This window comes from Bos grunniens, chromosome 1 (assembly GCF_055505025.1).
Source record: "Bos grunniens cultivar Pamir isolate PY7600 chromosome 1, Bosgru_T2T1.0, whole genome shotgun sequence".
Lineage (NCBI taxonomy): Eukaryota > Metazoa > Chordata > Mammalia > Artiodactyla > Bovidae > Bos > Bos grunniens.
In genome coordinates, this window is record NC_141165.1 from 132,973,997 (window position 1) to 132,996,335 (window position 22,339).

The window sequence follows — 22,339 nt, forward strand, 5'->3', positions numbered from 1 at the left end:
TTAAAGCATCTATAGAAGGCCAGTTAGTCCATGAATTAACAATTATTTTGTTGATTTTCACCAAGTACAATTTGGCCTATTATAAATGGTAGTTAGTTTTAAAAATGAAAAAGGGACTAATATTCACAAAGTTATCACCACAGTTAGAAAAATTTCCTGTGGCAGAAAAAATAATGATGTACCTTATTTTACAGATGATACAAAATATCTGGCAGGCAGACTATGATATGAAAACTTTTCCAAAAGAACACAATGTTAAAATTTGTAAGCACTTGCTAAACAGGTTTGCAATTTAGATTATTCCTATTTCCTTAACGCATGTGCAGGAAGACTGTTATAAAATTTCTAAATGTTCTTTTAAATAAAGACAAATTTTGTTAGAGATTATATAATTATAAATTATACATATTTTTAACACATGTATAGTATTTTTATCTTTTATTGAAGTATTAAAACTGAATCACTTTCATGGATTGTCTATTATTAAAGTGACAGTGTTAAAAGAAAAAAAACATAATGGGAATTATGATGTTTATTTCTGGTGGTATTTTTTTCTTTTACTCTACTGTAGTGTCCAACATTTCTAAAATAAGAATGTATTTATAGCCAGAAAAAAGATAGAAAAATTAAAGACAAAATAATGAAAAATAAAGAAAAAGACACATAGTATAAAGGTTTCTATAGTAATTTATATAGGATGGCTCCAAAAAGAAGAGCAATGTATATATGCCTGCTTAAATGTAATTATGAAATATATGCCCACTTAAATGTAATTATGAAATTAATTTCATATAATTATGAAAATTTCAGTAAATGGCAAAACATGTATTTTACTGAATATTTTTTACACTAAGTGTAAGTCAAATATATCTCAAAAATTAGTTTATTTGCTTCATATATTTCTTTTAGAGAAACAAAACAAGATCCAATTTATACACTAGAAACTTATGTTTGTTTACATTAAACATCAAAATACCAGAAACACTGATCTAGAATGTACATAAATTTTCAAAATAATTTTATCTTAGACCTGGATGCCTATTTGAAAAAAGAAAAATGACTTAATTACTTGGTGACTGCATAAATGTGGATCCATGATCAGCTAAATCCTCAAAAGATATAGATGATTAAGGAAAATCTTCATTTTACCAGCAATATTATCAATTATTTATTGCCAGCCAGAATGTATATAAATTAAGGGTGAAAAAAATATAAAAAATTATATTATCTGGGATAAGAAGAAAGGTTTTTTTTCACAGACTAGGGTAAGGGCTAGTTAAAAACACTGCTGCTAAATTCACTTGATATTCAAGGCTGGCTCTTCTCAGTTTCTGGAGGTCAAATATAAATGATATGTTGGAAATATCTTTTTTAAATGAACTTAATCCAGTAAGTGCACGCAAACCCTCCACAGAAGTTCAGATAGACTTTCACTTTTCTGGAGGACAAATGATTTAGTGTAATCTCTTTACTTTAAATTCAAGAAAAGAGACTCAGAGAAGTTAAAAGGTTTGCCAAAATCATAGAAATACTTAATAGAAAAAGCAGTTAGAGCTTGGTCCTTTCTGGGAAAAGAAATTTCCCAAATTATCTTTTCCCTACACTGCTATCTGCTGAAACTCGCTCCGGCATTTGTCATTTCGAGCCTGGCTCTCATCAGGTGGGGGCTTTGATTAAGTCAGTTCACCTCACAAAGCCTCAGTTCTACATCTGAACCACAAGGCGGGTGACGAATCTCTAACTTTCCTCCAACCTCCAGCTTCTACACACACTTATTATGATGACCTGACTCACCCGAAGGTCGCTCTTTTTTTTTCCCCTGATTTAATCCTACATCCATTTCTTATGAGAAAGCTTCCATTAATGCCCTTGTAATTAACATCAAACCCAAATGGAATGAATGGGAGATTTTCTTATGCACAGGATAAGGACCCTTAAATAAGAATGAATAATGATAATATTTCCCAGAAGACAACTATGGCAACCCTCAAGTATGATTAACTAGACCACTCCTTGTCTTTCTCCACAGAAATAGAACAGTTCATTTGCATGTCATCTGATATAAAGAGAGATCCTAGCATATAATGGGTTATTACCACTGGGTACTTCATTAGTAAAGCTTTTCCTTATGATGTGACAGAAAAGAGAAAGTAGATTGAGATTGTTACATCTCTATTAATGACACACACATATGAAGATTAGATTCTATCAGCTTATCCATCAATCCTAAAGAACCAAACAAGTAGTTAGGAAGGATTTTGTAAGTTGACCTCTTTCAAGGTAGTCTAATTTAAAAATAGGATTTTGAGAGAAGCTGCTTTTAAAAGAAAATCCTATATAAATATTAAACACAGCATATCCCTCCTCCTTTTAAGAACATTCAAAGCAGATCCAGGAAGAAAACAAAAATAAATTAGCCTTTCTATCAAGTCACTCTTGAATCTGGACATGAGGGTCCTAGGGAATTATATGTTATAAACGAGTGATTGGATACAAAATGCAATTAATTTAATAGCTTATAATCTCAAAGGACTTCAAGATAAGATGTGTAAGACATATGCATAAGTGAGATTTTTCCAAGGACTTTTCATGAAATGTGATTATACTAAATTTAAGGAATCATTCCTACTTTACGGAATTCTTTGTGAATAAAAAAGTGATGAGACTAAATAAGTCACTAGTGCTTAAGTTTTGTTATTTTGTTTCATTATTATGAAGACTGATTTCCTTTCAGGGAAATATAAAGCAAAGCTACAACATATATAACTGTATGTAATTTTTAGGTTCTCTTCTGACCACATCATCATATTGGTCTTGATTTACCTATACTTTCTTAAAATTCCAAGAAAGAACACATACTCCATAATTACTGTCTGGCATGCTGAAGCAAAATCTGCAACATCCATGTGCTATATGCTGTGCTTCCTTGCTTAGTTGTATCCAACTCTTTGCAACCTCATGGACTGTAGCCTACTGGGTTCCTCTGTCCATGGAGATTCTCCAGGCAATATTTGAGTGGATTGCCATGCTGTCCTCCAGGGAATCTTCCCAGTCCAGAGATTGAACCCAGGTCTCTTGCATTACAGGCAGATTCTTTACCGGGTTCTTTTCTTTCCTCAGTGTTACACGGAACAAATATATTCTCTCTTTACTATGACAGTTCTTGATGTGCTTAGCGAGAACTACCAGCACTACCCATTGCTCCTCAAAAATGATCCCAATTCCTTCCACTTATTCTACCTGCAACAGTATTAAATCCTCAATATTTCTCTTCTAATAGTATTCCAGTTATCAGTGAATTTAAACTGGGTTTAAATTCAGAACTATTAATGATATTCCCCCCATATTTTTAACAGCAAAAATATCAAGCCAGATAACATTTCTCAATCTGAACTATTAATGACATTTAGCTGCTGCTGCTGCTGCTGCTGCTAAGTCACTTCAGTCGTGTCCGACTCCGTGCGACCCCATAGACGGCAGCCCACCAGGCTCCCCTGTCCCTGGGATTCTCCAGGCAAGAACATTGGAGTGGGTTGCCATTTCCTTCTCCAGTGCATGAAAGTGAAAAGTGAAAGTGAAGTCGCTCAGTCGTGTCCGACTCTTAGCGACCCCATGGACTGCAGCCCACCAGGCTCCTCTGTCCATAGGATTTTCCAGGCAAGAGTACTGGAGTGGGTGCCATTGCCTTCTCCGATGACATTTAGAGTAAGAGATTTTTTGGCAGTTTTATCATAGACCGTGTTCACTAGGTCAAGTATTAGGGACTCTTTACTCTTAGGAACAGTCACTTCTCTCTTACTTTAATGGAATTCCCCCCTTCTCTCCCCTTCATTAAAAAAACCCTATAATTAAATGCAAAATCCATGATGGAGCAAAAATCAAAAATAGAAAAAGAAATTCTCAGGACTGCACATAGAACATACCACAAGTTGAATTTATTCATTCTAAACAGTGAATCTGTGAATCTGAATAAGTGAATTTTAAGGAAATTTGAACATTTAACAAAAAATATGAATTCATCAGTGTTTAAGCAAAACACTTCATATTTCAAAGTCATAACATAAATTATTGCTTTTTAATAAGACATTTTATATACTTATATCTACTTAAGGATTTAACTTATTGGTTTTAACCTTTTATTTTGAACTAATTATAGAATGACAGGAAGTTTTAAGGATAGTACAGAGATGTCCCCTGTACCCTAGAGTCAGTTTCTGCTCAGTGGCTACATCATAGATAATGATAGTACTATACCAAAACCAGGAATTTAGCACTGGTACAATGAATGTGTTTCTGTGTCATTTTATCACATGTGTACATTTGTGTAACCATCGTCACAACCAAGATACACAACTATTTCATCCCTACAAAGACTACCCTCTTGCTCTCCCTTCATAAACACACCCATGCCTCTCTCCCCACCATCTCTAAAACTAGGCAGTCAGTAATCTCTTTCCATCACTATAAATTTGTCATTATGAGGAGGTTGTATAGATGGAACCATATAATATGTGACCTTTTGAAACGGCTTTTTTGACACAGCATAATGCCCTTGAGAGCTCTCTAAGCCATTGTGCATATCAATAATTCACTCCTTTTTATTATTGAGTAGTATTCCGTGGTATAAGGTGGTTTGTTTAACCATTCACCTATTGAGGGGCATTTTAATTGTTGTTTATGTTTATTGCTCTCATAAATAAAACTGCTCTTAAAGTTATATACTTGTTTTTGAGCAGATGGAAGTTATTATTTTTTCTTAGAAAAGTACCCAGGAGTGCAAATGTATGGTAAGTGTTTTCAGAAATTATCAAACTATTTTTCAGAGTGACTGTACAATGATTTAAATGATAGGTAGTGATAGCTCATCATAATCTATTTTAATGTGCATTCCTCTAAGGCTAAGTGATTTTTAAAATCTCTTCAAGTGCTTATTTGCCAGCCATACATCCTTTTTGGTGAAATATCTCTTTATATCTTATCACTTTTTCTAACTGGATTATTTGTCTCATTTAATGTTGAGCTTTGAAAAATCTTTATACATTTTAGGTATGAGTCTTTAGACAGACATATGTTTTTTGCAAATACATTCTCCCAGTATTTAACTTGTCTTTGTATCCTCTTAACGAGATCTGTCAGAGAATAAAAGTTTCTGATTTCAATAGTGCCAAATTTATTTATCTTTCTGGTTTGTGCTTTGGTATCATGTCTAAGAAATCTTTACCAACCCAATGTATCCAAGATTTTTGTCCTATTTTCTAAAAGTTTTATAAATTTAAAATTTACGTTAAAATACTTGGTTCGTTTTTTAATTCATTTTTGTATCATGTTTGAACTGTAAGTTGACCTTCTTTTTTTGCCTTTGAATATAAAATTGCTCCAAGTTATCACTTATTGAGAAAACAACTCTTCTTCCCTTAGTCAATTTTTAAGTTAAATATAAATAAATAGTTATCTGAAAGCCAAATTGACCAATGTTAACATTATGTTCTGAACTTCATTTTACAATATACATAACCATGAGATAATGCATGCTAACATGTTAATAACTTCCAAAGAACTGCAGAAAGTATTATAAGAGTATCACTGCTTTTATCATACTCCTTTCTCTATAAAACTTAGTCAAGTTATCTTTAGATATTAAATGACAGATGATTCTTCTTATAAATTGGATTCTTAAGCTCTAAGATGCTTTGGCCTGCAAACATGTCAATAAGAGCTGAAAGTGATGGATTTTCCTGATACTGATATTTGACAACTAGGAACTGTACAGAGAAAATCAAATTACTTGAATAAACTAATGAGCTCTCAAATGTCAATACATAACTAAATAAAAAAAAAAAAGCAAATTTTACTCTTTCTGGTGTTTGTTTCCTTTAGTATCCCATGAATCACAGAATTATAGCACCAAAATGAAGCTTTAGACTTCATCCAGCATTCTCATTGTATATATACAACTGGATACCCAGTTTCTGGGTAGAATACCTAAAACAAATGCTAATGATTTCTTCTGCATGTCAAATGATTTTGTTTGTTTAAATGAATCAATGAGACCATTTAGCATGGTAGTTCAGAGAAGGCAATGCCACCCCACTCCAGTACTCTTGCCTGGAATATCCCATGGACAAAGGAGCCTAGAAGGCTGAAGTCCATGGAGTCGCTGAGGATTGGACACGACTGAGCAACTTCACTTTCACTTTTCACTTTTCTGCATTGGAGAAGGAAACGGCAACCCACTCCAGTGTTCTTGCCTGGAGAATCCCAGGGACGGGGGAGCCTGGTGGGCTGCCATCTATGGGGTCGCACAGAGTTGGACACGACTGAAGCGACTTAGCAGCAGCAGCAGCATGGTAGTTAAGAAAGCAAACTCTAGGCAGAGGCTGTCTGGGTTCAAATCCTGCTCTTCTTACTATGTAAAAATTGTTAAGTTAAGGTGTTGGGTTCACATATAATGGAGATAAAATAATAAGTTTTTTAGAGAATTATACTAAAAATAAACCATGCATATAAAACACTTAAAATTCTTGGCATTTAGTAAACATCAGTGATTTTTTTTTACTTTCTACCTAGAAAATTCATTTCACCTGGTCCATGATTCTCAGCAAATCAACCTTTCTTTCCTCTCAATTTTCACATGTTTAGGCATTCCTCACTCTAAGACTTACATTTTATACCATTGTTGAGCACTCTGGGATGGCGTGAATCATGCCCTGTTCTGGGTTTTGTGCTTAAAAAAAAACCACAGCTATCACAAAATATACCATCTCAATCATTTTTTTAATTATTATTATCTTTTTTACTTTACAATATTGTACTGGTTTTGCCATACATCGACATGCATCCACCACAGGTGTACACGTGTTCCCCATCCTGAACTCCCCTTCCACCTCCCTCCCCATACCATCCTTCTGTGTCATCCCAGGGCACCATCCCCAAGCTTCCTGTATCCTGCATCGAACCTGGAGGGAGGAGGGGGGGATGATTTGGGAGAATGACATTAAAACATCTCAATCATTTTTAAGTGTACAGGACTTCCCCTCGTGGCTCAGACGGTAAAGCGTCTGCCTACAATGCGGGAGACCCAGGTTCGATCCCTGGGTCAGGAAGATCCTCTGGAGAAGGAAATGGCAACCACTCCAGAACTCTTGCCTGGAAAATCCGATGGGTGGAGGAGCCTGGTGGGCTGCAGTCCATGGGGTTGCAGAGCTGGACACGACTGAGCGACTTCACGTCACTCGGTCAGTAGTGTTAGGTATATTAACACTGTTGTGCAACAGATCTCTAGGACTTTTTCATCATATACACCTGAAACTCTGTACCTATTAAACAACTCTAGTTTTAAATATCAGAATCCTCAGCAACTAGTTGAGTATGTAGAAGCTTGAAAGTACCATATAAAAATGTAGCAAATTAGATTTGCATCATCACTAGATCACAAACTCTTTTCTTAAACTTCTGACAAATTTTCCTTTGAAATGCCATTTCCTATCTTTCTGGTATTAACTTAACTCATCAAATAAATTCAGCCTTTCTCTTCCCATACCTTAATTTGAAGTAGATATCCTACCTTCACAGTTTTCCATGTTCTAATTCACCTTTACTGCCTGTAATATACCTTGCATATCTTACAAATAACATTCCCATAAAAAAAAAAAAAAAAAAAGGTGAAGTCTCTCAGGTCTTCTAGTAAGGGACATGTAAGTTACTTAGTTTGGTCTTACTCAGTTGCTCACTCCTGTCTGACTCTCTGCAGCCCAATGGACTATAGCCCGCCAGGTTCCCCTACTGTGGAATTTTCCAGGCAAGAATACTAGAGTGGGTTGCCATGACATACTCCAGGGGATCATCCAAACCCAGGGACTGAACTTGCATCTCTTGTGTCTCCTGGATTGACAGGTGTATTCTTTACCACTGCACCACCTGGGAATCCCCCTATCCCATCACTTCATGGCAAATAGAAAGGGAAAAGTGGAAGAAGTGCCAGATTTTACTTTCTTGGGCTCCAAAATCACTGCAGATGGTGACTGCAGCCATGAAATTAAAAGACGCTTGCTCCTTGAAAGGAAAAATATGACAAACCTAGACAACATATTAAAAAGCAGAGACATTGCTTTAGCGACAAAGGTCTGTCTAGTCAAAGCTGTGGTTTTTACTGTAGTCATGTATGGATGTGAGAGTTGGACTATAAAGACAGCTGAGAGCTGAAGAATTGATGCTTTAGAATTGCAATGCTGGAAAAAACTCTTGACAGTCCCTTGGACAGTAAGGAGATCAAACCAGTCAACCCTAAAGGAAATCAACCCTGAATATTTATTGGAAGAACTGATGCTAAAGTTGAAGTTCCAATACTCTGGCCACATCATGTGAAGAGCTGACTCATTAGAAAAGACCCTGATGCTTGGAAAGGTTGAAGGCGAGAGGAGAAGGGAGCATCAGAGAATGAGATGGTCAGATAGTATCAATAACGGAATGGACATGAATTTAAGCAAACTGGGAGACAGTGAAGGACAGAACAGCCTGATGTGCTGCAGTCCATGGGGTTGCAAAGAGTCGGACATGACTTAGCAACTGAACAACAACAAGAAGAATTCTAGGCCCTACTTGTGATGCTACTCAACGGGCCAGTGACTTGGGCCAAATAGACTTTTCTTCCTGCCTATAACCTGGGATGGTACAGTTGCTAGCAGGCTTTGGGAGGATCAACTTTTTAACAGGCTTAGTCTATCCAGTAAGTAACCATGGGTTATTCTGGGTGGTAGAATTTCTGCAAATGCAAAAAAGCAAAATAAACATAAATAAGTCTAGATTCTCAACATCTGTCTGTCATATAATCAAAGCACCCACCTCTCTTATAATGCTTGCTTGACTTTTCTGCAAGAGTCAAAGCAGTCCCAGAAAGTTAGTGCTAGGGAACTTCAGAGAGTTCATAGAAATCCTAAACAGGGGCCCAATATTATTTTCCTAGATTAATTCTTATAAAATACATACCCTATTGACAAAAATATATGAGTGCCCCCTAATTAAGAAAGAAGTGGTTGAAAATATTATTTTTGTATTTGAAAATCTCCTAAGAGGGAAACCAGTTCTAATGATTTAGAGTGGAAAAAAATATGTTGATATTACAACTGAAGCTCTCATCCTTCAGCAGTTAAGTCACAGGCTGTGACCAACGTCTCCAAAAAAAGAAATTTCCAGAGTTGAAAAATTTTCACCTGCTGCTTTTATTTCTGTACTTCTCTTAAGAGCTTAACATATATACTGAGTTATGCATGGAAAAAGCACAACTTTCTTTATGTAATTATAGAAACCTTGTGGGAGCTGCTTCAGAATTGAATGATGTGTGTATTATAATTATCAGAAACAAATTCAATCTAAAGAATAAAAATTGGAAACCTATCATTCTGATGAAACACTTATCTTAAGCAGAAAATCATACAAGTTGCTGTAAAATAATTATGTTTCCTAACTACCATGTCAACCTATATACCTTTTCAGTAGAATCGACTTTTATTTACAAACCACTTGAAATCGAATAAATTGAAGGTTTATAGGTGGGAAACCCTCCAAACCTTAAATAGGCAACTCTTGTGCATGCGTACGTGCTAATAAGTCACATCCCACTCTTGAGACCCTATGAACTTGGGATTCTCCAGGCAAGAATACTGGAGTAGGTTAGACATTTCTTACATTTACCTAAAAAAAAATTCTGAAATAGAAAACAAGAGCTGGAGCAACAGATCTTTGTCTTAATATACCTTAGTACCACTATAAATATTTTTGACTGTCATTCCATGGATAGGATTTACATGTTTACAGAGCTCAGGATTAAATTGGTTTTGGAAATAATCTTTTGAAGAGGACATCACAATTTCTCTTTTCTTTGTGTGCTTTCTTGGAATCAGAATTAATTCAAGGTAATTTGAGTGGATGGAAACTTGAGACTTGTAAAGGGAGAAGGGTTGAATACAATTAATTCAATCAACAGAAACCCGATATTAAAATAGAGCATTACAACTCTCTGAGTAGTTCATAAGTTCAAACACATACTCCAGGCATAGAAATTTCACACCTTCATTTGTAAAGATTAAATAAGAGACCTGTGTATCAAATGACTTGATGGAGAATTACAAAATTAAAAGCCACAAGACAAAACAGCCCAAATAACATAGATGTGTGTATGGCACACACATGTGTCTTCTAACATTATTCTCTAATACCTAAAAAATGCCGTAATATTTGAAATTGTCTTTTGCTTCTAGTTAGACATTTTAGATTGATTTCTCTATGTCTATACATCCTTGCTTTATAATACTGTCAACTGAGTTTACAAATTTCTTTTAAAACAGATTCTTGGACCAACACCATGAATGCAAGGCAGTATGAGATCTGTAGAGCACAAACAATATTTTGATTCTGATCATTATTTTTCCTTAATATGGTCTCTTACTAGTAATTATGCTTGCTATAAGATAAAAGGCCTCTATTAATTTGCTAGGGTTGCCATCACAAATACCATAGTGCCTGTGACTTAAAAGCAGAAATTTATTTTCTCAGAGTTCTGGAAGCTAAAACCTAAGATAAAGGTGTTGGCGGTTTGAGTTTCTTCTTCCTTGAGGACGGTGACCACCTTCTGATTGTGTTCTTATACGGTCTTCCCTCTGTGCACAGGCATCTTTGGTGTCTACGTGTCTAAACATCCTCTTCTTATAAGACCACCAGTTAGAACAGATTAGGACCCACCCTAACTGCTACGTTTTAATTTAGCTCTTTAAAGACCCAATCTCCCAACACAGTCATAATCTGAAGTACTAGAAATTAGCACAAATTAGAGCTCCAATATGTAAATTAGGGGGCCACTATTTAGTTCATAACATGGACCAAGTATGTTAAGGTATGAGTAGTTTTCGGTGGTTGTCTGTATACCCTCCCCACAAAATCTCTTCATTCTCTGTTGAAATCTATAGTAACAGGGGCTTCCCTGGTGACTCTGACTGTGAAGAATCTACAGCAATGCAGGAGACCCAGGTTAGATGCCTAGATCAGAAAGATTCCGGTGGAGGAGGAAATGGCAATGAACTCCAATACTCTTGCCCGGAGAATTTATGGACAGAGGAGCCTAGTGGGCTACAGTCCATGGGGTTGCAAAAAGTCAGACACTACTGAGCAACGAACTCATATAAATAAAGTGATCATGAAAAAGCCAGTGGCTCCTCTATTTTTCTTGGTCAACATCTATGAAAATCAGTTTCTCTTGACTAGTTGCTTCCTATACATTTAAATAGAAAGGTTTGCTTGTTTTAGTAAAGTTGTGTCATGAGAGCAGTACATTGGTTTCCTACTCCTAGAATTACCTAATCAACTTTTATTGCAATTACCATTAATTTCTTATTCTAAAACTTCCTAGTAAATTAAAAAACATAGACTTTTAAGATTTTTCGAAGGAAAAATAACATGGGAACAGGAAAGGTTATGTCAGTTATTCTTAGGAAAGATAATGTCATCTACTGAGAAGCCAGAATAGTCTCCTCTTTCATGACAAATAAAAAAGTGGGAGAAAGTGAAGTAAGATTCAAACAGCAAGATTATTCAACTTAACTGGGGCCAAAATCAACATGGTCTGGTAAGAAGTTTCACAAAGGGAAGTAATTTCAGAATATATTTCATCAAATCATACCTACGTGAATTAAATAACTAGGTCAAAGACCTAGTTCATGATCGACCACCCAGTGACTTCACATAATTAATTAGTTCATATTTTAATTAATTAAATCATATATTAAAATATGGACATGTAACACAAGGAAGTATATGCCAGCCAGTCAATAATATTTCATCAAATACTGACAATGTTTTATAGCTATGCTTTATACAAAGAGGGGTGCTAGGTACATTGAATTCAATAACACTACTAAATACTGTTTTATCTACACTTAAAAGTTACATATAAGTCTTCAAAAAGTTAAGTTACCATATGACTAACCAATTCCACTCTTAGCTATACACCCAAGAGAATCCCCAAATGAAACCATAGGTCACACAAAAACTTGCAAGAATATTCATAGCAGCATTATTCATAATTGACAAAAAGCGGAAACCCAAATTCCCATCAATGTATGAGTGAATGGAAATATGTGGTATATTCACACAATAGAATATTATTCAACAATGTAAAGAAATAAAGTACTGATATATCCTACAACAAAGTTGATCATTGAAAACATACTGAGGAAAAGAAGCTAATCAAAAAAGACCATATACTGTGTGATTTCATTTATATGACATGCACAGGGCAGGCAAACATATAGAGGCAGATAATGGATCAGTGTTTGCTTAGGGATACTGCAGAAGGGATCCAGGAGAATGAGAATTGGCTGCTACTGGGTACAGAATTTCCTTTAGAAGTGACAAAAATGTTCAAATTAGATTGTGGTATTGGTTGCCCAACCCAGTGAATACACTTAAAAAACAAAAAAAAATTAAATTGTATATTTTAAATGGGTAAATAATATGTGAACTGGCAGTAGAGCATGAGATGGTTAGATAGAATCACTGACTCAATGGACATGAATTTGAGCAAACTTGGGGAGACAGTGAAGGACAAGGAAGCCTAGCATGCTGCAGTCCATGGGGTCGCAAAGAGTCAAAATGAGTTCGTGACTGAACAACAACATATCTCAATAAAGTATTTTTTTTTTTTTAAAAAGTTCTCCATGGCTCAGCCTTTTCTCAATTTATCTCATGTGTTTTTGGAGCATAGAAGTATTTTGCCTGGATAACATTCATTTACAGCTAAAAGTAAAGAAAAGAAAAAGAAAAAAATTACATATTGATTAGGAAATATCAGTGAAACAATTCACCTTGTGTTCGTTTTTAATGCCACCTGTGACCTCTGTTACTAAAGTCAGTCTACTTCTATAACCTTTCTTTCTTGTACAGATAAAACATCAATTTAGTTTTAGATTTAAAGCAAACAGGATCATTATGTTTGTAGAGTGTTCCATAGCTCTGCTCTTCTAGCAATCTGTGACTTATAAATAATGCAAGACCTTTTCCTTCTCTAAATGACTTTCTTGAGGCATGAGTCTTCATACATGGAAACAAAAAAATGGAAAGAAAAAAAGAAAAAAAATGAAAGAAGAGAAATAAATCACCCCACAGTCATGGAATTCCATCTATTTCTAGCTCCCCAATTGAATTATGAACCACATCTGTTCTATTTTGTAGTTGCATCAAAAGCCAACTGTCAAACATTTAGCTATTTTTTTAAATTTTATCAAAGTAAAGGTAAATCATAGCTAATACGAAAAGTTGTGTTTTAGTTTTGCTTTATAAGGGGAAGAAAAAAAAAGATCGGTTTCTAAGTGACCCCTGACCTTTGAACCACAACCTTTTTGCCACTAAAGCGTTCAGCACCTCATTTAATCTCCTCTCTCTGCACTGCCTCAGTGCAAAGAAAAGGAAACGGAAAAAATAATCTGGGAACTTCATCAATTTTTCATGAATTTTCATTTAGGCCAGAACCCCGTCTTACCCTGGTCGATAGATCAAGCTGCTGTCATATATTTACCACCTGGGGCTACAGCTGCCATCTCTAGGGGCTGCCACTGACCCAGGCTGCATCAGAGTCAGCCTCAATCTGTGTGAGGACCCGCGAGCTCCTCCTGCTCCAAACACAGGGAGCATCGGAGTTCAAACTGAAACTCTATCTGAACCAGTTAGGCCTCAGCTCTCTTGGTGGTCCCATCGGAAAACTGTGTGTTCAGTTCTTCAGTGCCAAGTGCCTTGCTTGTAGGCCCTGCAATTCTGTTTTCTACATATGTAAAAATCACTTTTTTTTTTTTCTTGGCTAAAAACCTTCTTTGAGTTCAAGTGACTTAAAAAGTACTTTCTGGTTTGTTTGTTGTTTTTTGTTTGTTTTTTTCCCCAAAGCAAGAAGATAAAAAAACAAATATGAGCAAAGTGATTCAAATCTCCACTGCAATGATAAGTTCTAAATAGCTTTTTCTGGCATTATATTGTTCCCTTTCATAAACTGAACTGTGTATTTAAGAAAAAACAAGAGAGAATAAATATAGTACGATAAAAAAAACAGGCTAACTTCCATACAATCAGTTAAGACAGATGGTTATCAATAAAACTGCACACTTCATATGACAACAGGAAGCAAGACTGTTGAAATTTGAAATAAAAATCAAGATGAAGCAGAGTCAAAAATTCCAGATTTTTTATCAATAATTATTTCACGATAAAATTTATAAGTTTGTTTGCTACTTATCCATATATTCTTAAGCACCATATATACACTTAAATCCATTCTCAACTGATTTTGACCCTCTCCCCAGCCCCCGCCCCATCAAGAGGACATTTGACAGAACCTGGAGAAAGATTTTGTTGTCATGACTTGGGCTGTTGTTGTTTAGTCGCCAGGTTGTGTCTTAACTCTTTTGCAACGACTGTAGCACTGTAGCCTGCCAGGCTCCTCTGTCCATGGGATTTCCCAGGAAAGAACACTAGAGAGGGTCACCAGTTCCTTTTCCAGGGGAACTTCCCAGGGATTGAATTCATGTCTCCTGCAGTGACAGGTGGATTCCTTACCACTGAGCACCAGGGAAGCCCACAACTTGAATTGCAGGGGTCCTACTGGCAACTCCTCAGTAAAGACCAGAGATGCTGCTATATATTCTATGATGCACAGCAGAGCTCCTACAACAGGGAATTACCCCCATCACAAAGGGTAATAGTGCAGAAGTTGGAATACCCTGCTGTGGTTCCTCATACCCAACTCAGATCTGAATTCTTGAAAGAACAGGCGCTTGTCATGTGCCACTCCAACTTCACCACCTACTCACTCATTCTTCAGCTGCTGTACTTTCTTTCCATCCCTGGAGCCCACAGGTACTTTTAATTAGACCACCCTGTGGCATTTGCATTGCCAAATACTTCTCTTTCTTAAAATCATCTGCTCATTTTTCTTGTCACTCCATTTCTCATATTCTATCACCTCAATACCTTCTCTGAGCCTCGTGCACTAGAATCCTTTCCTTTGCCTGCCATTAAATGTTAGGGTTCCAAACAATGAAAATGATCTCAGGTCTTATCAACCACTCCCTACAAAGAGCTTGCCTGGGTATTCACATCCACGTCTATCTACCCCCATGGCTTCAACTTCCATCTGGGAAAGACCTGTCAATTCCAGGAGCTCTTTTCTTAATGGAACATGGCATATTTTTACCTTGCTATTATTTCATTGGTATGTCAAACAATGCAACTACGCTGCCTCCACTCTCCTATTCCCACTAGAGCTATTTCTCCCATATCTGCCATCCCTTTCTCTGGTAGGTATCATAATACACCTAGTCACTCCACCAAAAACATCTGGGAATTACCTTTATCTCCCAAACCAACCACAAACTGATACAGTTTCTAAGTATGATTCAAACTATTTCCTTCTTAGAATCCTCACTGTTTCGTACAATTTAAAATCTACCGTATACTTTTCTCTGAATGATTTTATAGCTTCTAACTCTACTCTGATTTCAATCTTCATCACTTTAACCTAATCTTCAATTTTCTTTCTAACATTCGCCTTTTACGTAGCAAAAAGTCTAGATTTTAGGATTTACCACATGACTCATGTTGCCCATCAACCTCATATCAAGCTACCTTCAGTTCTCCAAATACATAGTGTCTTCAGGCTTCCATTCTTTCCTTTAACAACTTATACATAGATGTGCCATAATTGGGCAATGATGCCGTATCCTAAAATATGAAGGCCAGACATTTATATGACCCATGGTGGCTCCTATCAGTTTATAAAAATATACCTTGGTTATCAATAGTACTGACAAATCACAATGCTTTGACCTAGATTTCCATATTAACACATTTTATGAAACACACAAGGAAAGGAAGAATACTGATGAGCTAATGTGAAAAGGATGAGCAGCATATAAATGGATATTATTTGATCTCATGTTGGCTCAAATGGCATGAACTGTTGACAGGGCATTAGAAGAAAGAATTTTATTCACTAGCTAAATCCAATTTAGAATCCGTCTTGTTCTCCTAAGTCAGAAGCATTTTTTAGCATTCCTCAAAGCTTACTGATTTAAAAAATAAAGAAAAATGCTACTTACACATTACATGAAAAAAAAAAAAATTCATGGTTTCAAATTTTCCTTCTCAAACAGTTTGATTCATTATTAATGACACAACTAGGAAAGAGAGAAATCCTTTCAGTTAAATAAAAGTGCAAGGTGCATGTGTGTTAGAAGCAATTTTAAGAGAGATAAGGCTCAGAAAACAAAATAAGTTTATAGCTGTCCAACAAAAAAGTGATTGGTTGATTTATATAAAATTTAATATTAAGAAGAAAGTTAAGGATTAAAAATAGAGTTATTTGCTTAAAATAAATAAGCTAACAGGATATATATTACAACATAGGGATTACAGCCCATATTTTATAACAACTATAAGTGAAATTTAACCTTTAAAAATTGTAAATCACTATATTGTACACCTGAAATGCCTATAATATTGCACATCAACTATACTTCAATTAAAAAAGTAAAAAGCATTATTTGCTATTGAGTAGATAAAATAAAACTTTTAATTAAAACTTCTTTATTTTTTTATATAAAATGAGCCAGATTTCATTTGATTGTTTTTCCAAATATGGCATAATTCTCTAAAACTGAAAATTAGAACAAACATGCCTGACCCTGAATCCCCATTAACTTATGGTCTGAGTCTTGGTCACCCAGCCATAAGGGGTTTCATTCTATTTATAAAAGGAAAAAAATAATGCCTGTTACATTTACCATAAAGGGAGCCTGTGGGGGGAAATGTCAATAGAATTGACATTGAAATATTTTGATATGTTTGCCTGTTACATTTACTATAAAGGGAGCCTGTGGGGGGAAAAGTCAATAGAATTGACACTGAAATATTTTGATATGTTTGAAATGTTCCAGAAATAAGATAATTCAAAACAAAAATAGGCAGTTTGGAACATTTGCTTTCTTGAGGTTTTGGGTATATATCTCACTAAACTGCATTTTAAACTAACTGCTTTTAAAAGAAAGTTATAAAAATGAAATTACTTAGCTTATTGTTGTTGTTTTATTAGCTAAGTCATTTCTGACTCTTTTGCAATGGTCTATAACCCGCCAGGGGATTTCACAGGCAAGAATACTGGAGTGGGTTGCCATTACCTTCTCCTGAGGATCTCCCCGATCCAGGGATCTAACCTGATCTGGTACAAAATGGCATTGCTAGCAAAAGTTCTAATGCTTATATCTCAAAGTACAAGTGCTTCACAGAATAAATTAGGGTTTTAGAATTCGTGTAGTGTTTTCCTATTGGACGTAACACATTTCAAGCATGGAGCGGGTTCCAGATTTCCTAGTACAAACCATAAATCTAAATACTGGATGCTTAAGAGCAAAAACTTTCATTGAGACAACTAAGAAATTTTACAGTTTTTTTACTAAAAGATGCTTTCATATATAAAGATAATGATATATTGTTGAGTATTTCAATACATATGTATACAAGTTTTATAATCATGTGATACCATACAGCCTGTGAGTATAGTATCAGTTAATTGTAGACATGAGCCCATGAAATATTATATCCAGGACTCCCATTCCAGCTATGTGAAAAAAAAAAAAAAGACTCATGCATTCTGAAATACTTTAGTTATCTTATCTATGAACACCTACTGGTACATGCAAGAAGTTGAAAAGCACAAAATTTTTTAAAACTCAATTACTGCCATCTTATTCACAAATAATTCTTGATAAAATATTTCTTCAAAATAGAGAATACCAAAATTATATGATGCTGTTTAAATTGTGACACCAAATCCTCACGTATAAACCAGAAAACAAATCTAATGTATTTTGAAATCTGTTCTTGAAAACCATTCAAAAAATAAAGGTATGGAGTCAATTGTCAAATAGATGCAAAGTCTTGATATATTGATTTACTAGTGCTATTTGGGCTACATGATTAATAAATAAATATCATCTTAAGTGTCAAAGTCAGGACAAATCATTAGCTATTACTGATTATAAAATCTGAGCAAGATCTTCCTATATATGAACATTTTGACTATAAACAGAAATCACTTCTCTTCTCTAGTGCATTTTTAATAAAAAAATATAATTGCTTTTGTTAGTATATTTTCCCCTACGTGCCTTGGGTAATGATCTCTGAATTTACCCTGGAAGCAAAAGAGTTAATATAACCTAAAGAGTATATTCATTTTAAAGCTGCCCAATAAAAATTAGATATAAAAAATAATATGTATAAATATATTAAAATAGATACATATAAACAGAACAGAAATAGTTACAATAATGAACTTATGCATTATATTTGATGCCATTTTACACATAAACTCTTTAACATTGCCAATCATAATACTTGATTATATCTCTCATTAAAAATTCAAATTTAAAATATGATCAGCATCATTGCCACCTTGCTTTAATGTAATAATATAATACCCACACTCTTTCAATATATTAGGATGGCCAAAAATTTGTTCAGGATTCTGTATGCTATAATGGAAAAATCCAAACAAACTTTTTGGCCAGCTCAATAAATAATTCTATTGCAACACCTTGGCTATATATTATTTTGATGAGCTTTCTGTGGAGAAGGTACAATAAAAATTAGTCAAAGTGTTGACTTCTATTCTTTAGGTATTAACCACCCATGGGAATAAATCAAAGCTTACTAAAAATAAGTCAAAGTGCATGCCATTTATGAGATTCATTAAGTGTACTTACATGCCACTTCCAGAGATGCATTTCGACTCACTGCTTCACCAAGATAGTTCCTTGCAACACACACATAGCTTCCTTCATCCGGTTTACTTCTGCGCCCATGCACAATGCGCAAGAAGAATAAGGATCCGCTGGGCAGAAGCATCCTATGGGACCGGGGATCATCCTTGTCAGTCTCCACCCGCTCACCATCCTTGTACCACTCGATGGTGGGCGTTGGCCGGCCCTCGGCCTTACAGTTCAAAGTAGTGGGCTCTCCCTTAGAGACAATGACATCGGAAGGGTGCTCCACGATCCTTGGGGGAAAGTCTTCCTGGCGAAGACGAGATCCTACAAAACGTGACAAAATGAAGACAAGCGTTAATATTTCCTTATCTATAGCTTTTGTTTCACTTGGGTTCACATGGATGAAATTAAACTATTCAACCATTCAAAATGCACTTACTACCATTTTATTTATATTTCAGTCTTTTGTTCTTTATGCATCTCGTAAGTCCCCCCAAGTTCCTTGTGGAACAAGACAATATAGCAATAAATTACTATTTCAATTCTAATGAGTTAGGTTTAACATGTTCCATGGGTCATTTCAAACAAAAGTAAAGACAGCATGAAATTTTCTTCTGGAACCAGTAAAATGGAAAGGATTCCAAGATGAGTTAGGTTAATTTCCTGTTCTCAAAGGGCTTACTATTTACTGAAGGAGAAAGTCAAGTGGGCAAGTACCTAGAATACACCCATACAAACCATTTATCACGCTGGCACTGTGCTATCAGAACTAACACAATAAAAGACTGGAACATTATATACAAACAGTAACTAACTGCATTCAAGAGATGAGGAAGAAGTTTAATGACATCAATTTCCCACAACTGTGGAAGAAGTAAGCGGCAGAGCCAGGATTTGACCCTAGGCATCTCTGACTGAGGAACCCAAGTTAAATCACTGTGCTGAAAGAAGTGTTGCATGGCAGTCCAAGAAATGCATTATAGGAAAAGATCTGGAAAAGTAATCTCAACTTTAACTAGAGCATAGTAAGAGGTTTCCCCCCCAAAAAAGGTAGCATTTAAATTGGGTTGTAAAGACAACCCACAGGATGGGAGAAAATATGTACAAATGAAGCAACTGACAAGGGATTAATCTCCACAATATACAAATAGTTCAAGTAGCTCAGCATCAAAACACAATTGTGACTCTATGGACTATAGCCTGCCAGGCTCCTCCATCCATGGGATTTTCCAAGCAAGAAAACTGGAGAAGGTTGCCACTTCCTTCTCCAGAAAAATGGGCAGACCCTACACAGACATTTTTCCAAAGAAGATATACAGACGGCCAATAAATACATGAAAAGCTACTCAACATCACTATTAGAGAAATGCAAATCAAGATTACAATGAGATATCACCTCACATCAATCACAACGGCTATCATCAAAATACCTACAAATGATAAATGCTGAAGTGGGTGTAGAGAAAAGGGAAACCTCTTACACAGATGGTGGGAATGTAAACTGTTACAGCCACTATGGAGAAGTATGAAAGCTCCTCCAAAACTAAAAGCAGAACTACTATATGACCCAGCAATCCCATGCCTAATTTAATTTAAACATTAAAATTTAATGTTTAAATGAATTTAATTTAAATTCATTTAAACATTTAAATGAGTTTAAACATTAATTTAGAAATATACATGCACCTCAATGTTTATTCCAACACTATGTACAATAGCCAGGACACGGAAGCAACCTAAATGTCCGTCAGCAGAGGAATGGATAAAGAAGATATGGCTATTATTTTCTCCCATTCTGAAGGCTGCCTTTTCACCTTGCTAATAGTTTCCTTTGTTGTGCAGAAGCTTTTAAGTTTAATTAGGTCCCATTTGTTTATTTTTGCTTTTATTTCCAATATTCTGGGAGGTGGGTCATAGAGGATCCTGCTGTGATGTATGTCGGAGAGTGTTTTGCCTATGTTCTCCACTAGGAGTTTTATAGTTTCTGGTCTTACATTTAGATCTTTAATCCATTTTGAGTTTATTTTTGTGCATGGTGTTAAAAAGTGCTCTAGTTTCATTCTTTTACAAGTGGTTGACCAGTTTTCCCAGCACCACTTGTTAAAGAGATTGTCTTTAATCCATTGTATATTCTTGCCTCCTTTGTCAAAGATAAGGTGTCCATAGGTGCGTGGATTTATCTCTGGGCTTTCTATTTTGTTCCATTGAGCAATGGACAAACAACTAATCTCAAAAATATACAAGCAAATCCTACAGCTCAACTCCAGAAAAATAAATGACCCAATCAAAAAATGGGCCAAAGAACTAAACAGACATTTCTCCAAAGAAGACATACAGATGGCTAACAAACACATGAAAAGATGCTCAACATCACTCATTATCAGAGAAATGCAAATCAAAACCACTATGAGGTACCATCTCACGCCAGTCAGAATGGCTGCGATCCAAAAGTCTACAAGCAATAAATGCTGGAGAGGGTGTGGAGAAAAGGGAACCCTCTTACACTGTTGGTGGGAATGCAAACTAGTACAGCCACTATGGAGAACAGTGTGGAGATTCCCTAAAAAACTGGTAACAGAACTGCCTTATGATCCAGCAATCCCACTGCTGGGCATACACACTGAGGAAACCAGAAGGGAAAGAGACACATGTACCCCAATGTTCATCGCAGCACTGTTTATAATAGCCAGGACATGGAAGCAACCTAGATGCCCATCAGCAGATGAATGGATAAGAAAGCTGTGGTACATATACACAATGGAGTATTACTCAGCCATTAAAAAGAATACGTTTGAATCAGTTCTAATGAGATGGATGAAACTGGAACCTATTATACAGAGTGAAGTAAGCCAGAAAGAAAAACACCAATACAGTATACTAACGCATATATATGGAATTTAGAAAGATGGTAACAATAACCCTGTGTACGAGACTGCAAAAGAGACACCGATGTATAGATCAGTCTTATGGACTCTGTGGGAGAGGGAGAGGGTGGGGAGATTTGGGAGAATAGCATTGAAACATGTATAATATCATGTACGAAACGAGTCGCCAGTCCAGGTTCGATGCACGGTACTGGATGCTTGGGGCTGGTGCACTGGGACGACCCAGAGGGAGGGTAGGGGAGGGAGGAGGGAGGAGGGTTCAGGATGGGGAATGCGGGTATACCTGTGGCAGATTCATTTCGATAATTGGCAAAACTAATACAATATTGTAAAGTTTAAAAATAAAATAAAATTTTTTTAAAAATGTAAAATTAAAAATAAATTTAAAATATTAAAATATTATAAATACCAAAAAAAAAAGATATGGCACATATATACAAAGGAATATTACTCAGTCATAAAAAAGAATGAAACTGTGTCACTGGCAGAGAAGTGGATGGACCTACAGACTGTCATACAGAGTGAAGTCAGAAAGAGAAAGACAAATATCATATATTAACACATACATGTGGAATTTAGAAAAACGGTACAGATGATCTTATTTGAAAAGCAGAAAGAGAGACAAAGATGTACAAAACAAACACATGAATACCAACA

At 35.7% G+C, this 22,339-nt stretch overlaps 1 protein-coding gene across 20 annotated transcripts in view; it reads right to left on the reverse strand.

Moving 5' to 3' along the window:
• ROBO2 (roundabout guidance receptor 2) overlaps nucleotides 1-22,339 on the reverse strand; it is a 663,047-nt gene that overhangs the window by 573,577 nt on the left and 67,131 nt on the right. For all 20 annotated transcript variants that reach the window (XM_086411444.1, XM_086411574.1, XM_086411573.1 and 17 more), the window contains exon 2: nucleotides 18,795-19,121. In XM_086411444.1, the coding sequence (XP_086267570.1) occupies nucleotides 18,795-19,121 (327 nt within the window). The remainder of the gene's footprint in view (nucleotides 1-18,794; nucleotides 19,122-22,339) is intronic.